We start from the raw sequence: 7,144 nt of genomic DNA on the forward strand, positions 1-7,144 counted from the left end.
CCAAAAGATATCATAAAGAAAGGGAAACTCAGTCAACTGCTTGATGCTAAAATCTTCTATAAACCTATAAGATACAGAAATATAACCAACAAATCCCTACTCTCTCTCTTCCCCCCATTGAATGAGCACCAGAATAACAAGGAAGTTACCTTTCAGGTATCTCTGGCCAACAATATGCTGGGCACTGGGGTACCCAAAGCAAGCATAAAGATGTGCCACATGGAAATGGAATCTCTAAGAATACATCCAGGTGTAAAGCAAAGAGATCATGGTTCCCATTATGACCAGGAGCTGGGAGAGGGGAAAACAGAAGAGAGAATGAGAAGAAAACTTTGAGGATCTACTTCAAATATGGGTCAGATGTGAGAGAAATAAGTATATTCTATGAGAAAGGCATTTCAGGATGCAATGCATATGACTTAAAGAGGAGGTGTGTCGTTTATTGGTCTCTGTTGGGACAATAATATTTATTGTGACTAGTCTTTCAACTTATTTTTAGTCATTCTGATATATACTTTTCCTGGGTGGTGCAGATAACTGTATTGAATAATTAACTAAGATTAGATGCTAACCAACAGGATTTTGGAACTTTATAAAAGAAAAAACATGAAAAGAGTTAATGTTTTTGCTCATTGAACGCGGGGATACCAGTTCTGCTCCATCTGCGCAAGCCAAGTGCACACACCAGCAACCATGTCTGAGGGCCCTGCAGTTGGCATTGATCTTGGCATCACCTACTCTTGTGTGTGTGTATTCCAGCATGGAAAAGTGGAAATAATTGCCAACGATCAGGGAAACCAAATCACCCCGAGTTATGTTGCCTTTACTGATACTGAGCGATTGACCGGTGATGCTGCAAAGAATCAAGTAGCAATGAATCCTACCAACACGGTCTCTGATGCCAAGCGCTTGATTGGACGTAGGTTTGACGATGCTGTTGTCCAGTCTGACATGAAGCATTGGCCTTTCCTGGTGGTGAATGATGCTGGCAGGCCCAAGGTCCAAGTAGAATGCAAGGGAGAGACAAAGAGCTTTTATCCAGAAAAGGTGTCATCCATGGTTTTGACAAAGATGAAGAAAATCGCAGAAGCCTACCTTGGGAAGACTGTTACCAATGCGGTTGTCACAGTACCTGCTTACTTCAATGACTCTCAGCGTCAGGCCACCAAAGATGCTGGAACTATTGCTGGTCTCAATGTACTTAGAATCATCAATGAGCCAACTGCTGCTGCTACTGCTTACGATTTAGACAAAAAAGTTGGAGCTGAAAGAAACGTGCTGATCTTTGACTTGGGAGGTGGCACTTTCGATGTGTTAATCCTCACAATTGAAGATGGAATATTTGAGGTCAAATCTACAGCTGGGGACACCCACTTAGGTGGAGAAGACTTCGACAACCGAATGGTCAACCATTTCATTGCAGAGTTCAAACGCAAGCATAAGAAGGATATCAGTGAGAACAAGAGGGCTGTCTGTTGCCTTCACACTGCTTGTGAACATGCGAAGCGTGCTCTCTCTTCCAGCACCCAGGCCCGTATTGAGATTGATTCACTCTATGAGGGAATCGACTTCTATACCTCTATCACCCGTGCCCGATTTGAAGAATTGAATGCTGACCTTTTCCGTGGCACCTGGGACCCTGTAGAGAAAGCCCTTCAGGATGCCATGCTTGACAAGTCCCAGATCCATGATATTGTCCTGATGGATGGCTCTACCCACATCCCCAAGGTTCAGAAACTCCTACAGGACTTCTTCAATGGAAATAAGCTGAATAAGAGCATCAACCCTGATGAGGCTGTCGCTTATGGTGCAGCTGTCCAGGCAGCCATTCTCTCTGGAGATAAATCTGAAAATGTCCAAGATCTGCTGCTGCTGGACGCCACGTCTCTTTCCCTTGGCATTGAGATGGCTGGCAGCTTCATGATGGTCTTCATAAAGTGCAACACCACCATCCCCACCAAGCAGACACAGACCTTCACCACCTACTCCGACAACCAGCCAGGCGTGCTCATTCAGGTTTATGAAGGTGAGCGTGTCATGACCAAGGATAACAACCTTCTTGGTAAATTTAAACTCACAGGCATACCTTCTGCACCTCATGGTGTCCCCCAGATTGAAGTCACGTTTGATATTGATGTCAATGACATCCTCAATGTCTCTGCTGTGGATAAGAGTACAGGAAAAGAGAACAAGATTACCATCACTAACGACAAGGGTCGTCTGAGCTAGGAAGACATTGAGCCCATGGTCCAGGAAGCTGAGAAGTACAAAGCTGAAGATGAGAAGCAGTGGGACAACGTGTCTTCCAAGAATTCACTTGAAGCCTATCTTTTCAACATGAAAGCCACTGTTGAAGATGAAAAACTCCAAGGCAAGATCAATGATGAGGACAAACAGAAGATTCTTGACAAGAGCAATGAAATCATCAACTGGCTTGAGAAGAACCAGACTGAAGAAAAGGAAGAATTTGAACATCGGCAGAAAGAGTTGGAAAAAGTCTGCAACCCCATCATTACCGAGCTGTACTAGAGTGCAGGAGACATGGCAGAAGGAATGCCTGGGTGCTTCCCTGGTGGCGGAGCCCCTGCATCTGGTGGTATCTCCTCTGGGCCAACCATTGAAGAGGTTGATTAAGCCAGCTTTGAGCATAGATCTAGCATTGTTCCACACAGAATATTGAAGGACCCAAATTTGTAGCAAATTCCATGGCAGTTCTAAAAGTTGAGCTGCTGTATAGTAAGCGGGCATTCCTGATACTTGAATACAGACTGTGCACAGGGAAAAGAAATAATGCACTTTATAACTGTACTAGAGGCCTGGTACACAAATTCGTGCACAGATGGGGTCTGGCCAGCCCACCCTGATCGGGTTCAATTGAGGCCAATTGGGCCAGGCCAGCTGGGGGGAGGTGCCTCAGGTGGTTGGCCAGCCGGTCCTGCCCCCTGGTCAAATTCCCGGTTGAACTCCCGGTCAAACTCCCATCAAGGGGACAATTTGCATATTAGCTTTTTATTATACAGGACTAGAGGCCCAGTGCATGAAAATTCATGCACTAGAGCAGGGGGTCCCTCAGCCCGGCCTGCCCCCTCTCACAGTCCGGGAGCCCTCAGGGGCGGGAGGCAACGCCCCATCACACCTCTGCTGCTGCCACTGCCAGCAGTGCAAGCCTCAGCCCGCCCTGGTTATCTGAGCCTCAGGCATACCTGGGCAGCTGGGCAGTCAACATCCAAGGCTGGCCTGTGCCTCAGGCCAGCCCTGGGTGGCTGGGGGGCTGAGGAACCTGGGGATCTCCAGAGGCAGGCACGGGAAGTGGCCAGGCCCACCCCAGACCCTGTCACTCCAGCAGGGCTGAGGAGACTGGGTGCCACCCTCTCTTGCTGTGGGCGCTGCCATCTTTGAGGGTGGGGCAGTCAATAAGCATATTCCCTCCTTATTAGCTGTGGGCACTGCCATCTTTACGATGGCATGAGGGTCAATTAGCATATTCCCTCTTTATTAGATAGGATTGTAAAGTGGAAAATGCAATGTCTTAAATAAAACTATTTAAAATTAGCACCATAAAAAGAATTAATGTGTTGGCAGTTTGGGCAGAACATGGTGGGTTCCAGACTCACTTTGTCACAATCAGGAAAACTCACAGTCCTGGCCATTTTTCTAACACCTTCAACTGCCTTCATAAATAGAAGACCTTCAGACAGCACTTTCAGCTCCCTCCATTAAAATGTTCAGGTGAGCCAGTGGGTCTCCAGAAGATGAAAGAAGGTGAGAACTCACAGCTGAGATCATAGCTGTGTTAGTTTTCTAGGGCTGCCATAACAAAGTATGACAAACCGGGTGGCTTACACAACAGAAATATATTTCCTCACAATCTGGATCTAGGTATTCCGGATTAACGTGTCACACACATACTCAGGCTTAGAATCAAGCTATAGAAGAAGAGGCAGGCATTTTTTAAAACTCGGGCGTTTGAGAGAGAGAGTGCAAGATTGAAAGTGTTCCAGATTGAAAGAGACATGACCACTAAATACAATGCAAGTTCCTGGACAGGATACTAGACTGAAAAGGAAAAGAGACTTGTTAGGACCATTGGATAATGTGAAGAAGCTCTTTGAATTTGACAGTAGTGTTCTATCAATGCTGATGTTGTTTGATGGCTGCATTTTCTGTTGTTACAGTAGCAGACATTCCAGCTTGGGGTGGAATGCAGTATATTTTAGGGGTGATGGGGCATCATGTCAGGGGGGTTGAGAGAGATGAGAGAGAGAGCAAATGAAATAAAATGTTAACTGATCACCCACCCAGGAACTGGGAATACAAAGGTTGTTGTCTCTTCTGGCAGCATTTCTCTAAGTTTGAAACTGGTTCAAAAATTGTTTTAAATGTTAAAAGCAAAATCATAATTCTTGAAATAAATTTTAAAAAATTATATATATATAATTTATATATATATATATATATATATATAGAGAGAGAGAGAGAGAGAGAGAGAGAGAGAGAGAGAGAGAGAAAGGCCCAGTGCATGAATTCAAGCATGGATGGGGCCCAGCTGGCCGGCCACAATGGGGGCCGATCAGCTGGCAGGGGGGGAGGGGCCACAGGAGGTTGGCCAGCTGGCCTTGCCCCTGATCAGGGTGAGGGGGGCCGATAGGGGATGGGGACAGTGGGGGAAGGAGCCATGGGAAGTATTGGGGGGGCCAATCGGGCAACCAGTTGTTCCAGTTGTCTGGTCATTCTGGCTGCTTGGCTTTTATATATATAGATTGCTTTATTAAACCCATCTGCAAGTTTTTTCTGATCCTATGTATATAATTAATTTGAGCCCAAAAATATATATGTACACAGGCTAACATATAAAAAGCAGCTAGGCCATTTCCACAACCAGGATACCCAAATGGCAATACCAATAAAAAAAATAAAAGTTCAACAGTTTTGCTTTGTCACTGTCATCTGTAATTTTATAGCATCAACTCAAAGTAGCAAGTCTATGCCTTTCTCCAAAATAAATTTCTGAGCATTTTTATTGTCTTTTTCTATTTCAAAAGGCCCTATTTTCTTCTTGTAAGCACTTAAATATTACTTTTTTATATTAATGTTAAATATTAATTAAATGGTTTTTTTCCCTTTGTTGTATGACCCTTCAAGGGGCTTCTGTTTGTTTGTTTACACATGTCCTTCTTTTATTTGGTTCATTGGCAAATACTCTATATAAGTATCTATTTATTGAGAGAATAATTTATCTACTTTCTTTTTTGTACCATTCACTTATTTAACAAAAATATTGAACAATACTATGCTAGATATTAGGGGTGAACAAAAATGAGAACAAAAACATATATAGCTTATGGTATGGGAGATAGACACTTAATATATAATAAAATATGCAAGTAAGATTACAACTGTAGTAAGTACTAGAATGAAAACATATAATAGGGAGGTTTGTTTCTCCATTTCTTTGTATCAAAGAGTGAGGGTTAGTTTCAGTAAGATGAGGCTGTAAAGAGAGACAAAGAGCAAATTATGGAAAGCTTTGAAAAAAAAAAAAAAAAGAAAAGCTTTGATCAAAGGCCAGTTAGAGACTTTGGTCTGCATTTTGGGAGCAGCAGAAGTCTCTGGAGTGTTAACGTGTAGGGAGCAAGGGGAGATGAGGAGTGGTGGGAAAGGATCATTTTGAATTTCAAAAATATCACTCCAATTTCAGTTTACAGCTGAAGTGGAGTACACAAGATGTTCAATTGGGCAGCAAGAAAAGTATTTGAGCTTCTATTAACATATTATACTAACAACTTAAGCTTTACTGATATTTAACCCAAGGGTTCACTTAGCCTGTATATCAGGTGGTTGTATGTTGCTTAGGGTAGTGGAGATAAACGATGGAAAGTATGATTATTCCACAGTGTTGACTGATTGGGGAACCCTCACCCATTTATTTGTTTATGCATGCCAGGTTAAGTGTACTTATAGACATAATGCTAGTTTGACTGAAATAATCTTTGTAAAGTGAACACAATCTTTAAAGGACTCCTGTAAAAAAAAATGTGGACTGAAGTTAATAGTAACATCATAAGGCTTAGTGATCAAGAAATCACCCTGGGTTTCTGACTTGCGCGACTCTTGTCACTGAAATGAGATGACCAGCTTTGGTGTGTTGTGAAGGAGAGAGGGCAGGGGTCCATGGCTTTGGTTTGGAACATGTTAGGCTCAAAGAAGTGCTGTTGAATATGGATGTCAGGCATTTCACAGATGTCTAGCCTAAATGTTTGAGTCATCTCAGTAAAGGTGTTAATTTAGGTTACAGGGACTTTAATGAAATCTTAACTTGAAACATCAAAATTTCAATTTTTAAAATCTTCATATCTCTGTGATCTATCTTCTCTTATTGTCAATAATTAGTATTGTATATTTACTCTGATGTCTTTAAAGTTATCCTTTCTAAAGTAAAGCAAGTCTGTTTCCACTCTGGGGTCTTATAAGAGGAGCTCATAATATTGTTTTTTATGAGTAAATGTATTAACCACTTTTTATATGGGTGCTTGTTTAAAAGAGGCATTTGAAACCATTTCACTTTTAAAAGTATGAATATTTCAAACATACAGAAAAGTAAATTAGATATATACCTATTCACCCACCAGCCATATTTGGTAGGTTTATATTTTGCCATATTTGCTCCAGATTTTTAAAAAAAGAAGTAAAACATTATAAAAATAAAAACATATCTACCCTCATCTCTTCTCCTCTCTCTTCCCAGAGGTAACCATTAAGTCTGCATCTTAAGTGCAACAATCTAATGAATGTTTTTAAGGAATAATAGACTCAAGTTAGCTGTATCAACAAGGATAAATCTTAAACATAAATGGTAAGGGGAAAAAAGGAAGTCCCAAGTTATTTTAGCATTTCACATAGTTGAATGAAAATAATACTTAACTACAGGAGAATTGCTAAGGCTAATCAAAACATCAAATTGCTTTACTCTTGGTTGGAATTTTTTTCAACCCCTGTGGTGTTATGTTTATATCAACAATAATGATAAGCTAGAGATTATTTTAAAATTGCAGTTTGTTTGGTAGAAATCTGTTAAAACATGAACTTCATTAAGGGGAAAGAATCATTTTAAGAGGACCTTGTGATGAGAAAACTAGAATCATTT

The 7,144-nt window shown here is 41.5% G+C and overlaps 1 protein-coding gene across 1 annotated transcript; it reads left to right on the forward strand.

The window, feature by feature from the left end:
• The first annotated feature begins 649 nt into the window (after positions 1-649).
• Positions 650-2,299, forward strand: LOC132215788 (heat shock cognate 71 kDa protein-like). The gene has a single exon (XM_059664589.1). The coding sequence runs from the start codon at positions 694-696 to the stop codon at positions 2,227-2,229; it is 1,536 nt and encodes a 511-aa protein (XP_059520572.1). The 5' UTR covers positions 650-693; the 3' UTR covers positions 2,230-2,299.
• Positions 2,300-7,144: the final 4,845 nt, after the last annotated feature.

The sequence above is a fragment of the Myotis daubentonii genome, chromosome 1, assembly GCF_963259705.1.
Source record: "Myotis daubentonii chromosome 1, mMyoDau2.1, whole genome shotgun sequence".
NCBI classification, from domain to species: Eukaryota; Metazoa; Chordata; class Mammalia; order Chiroptera; family Vespertilionidae; genus Myotis; species Myotis daubentonii.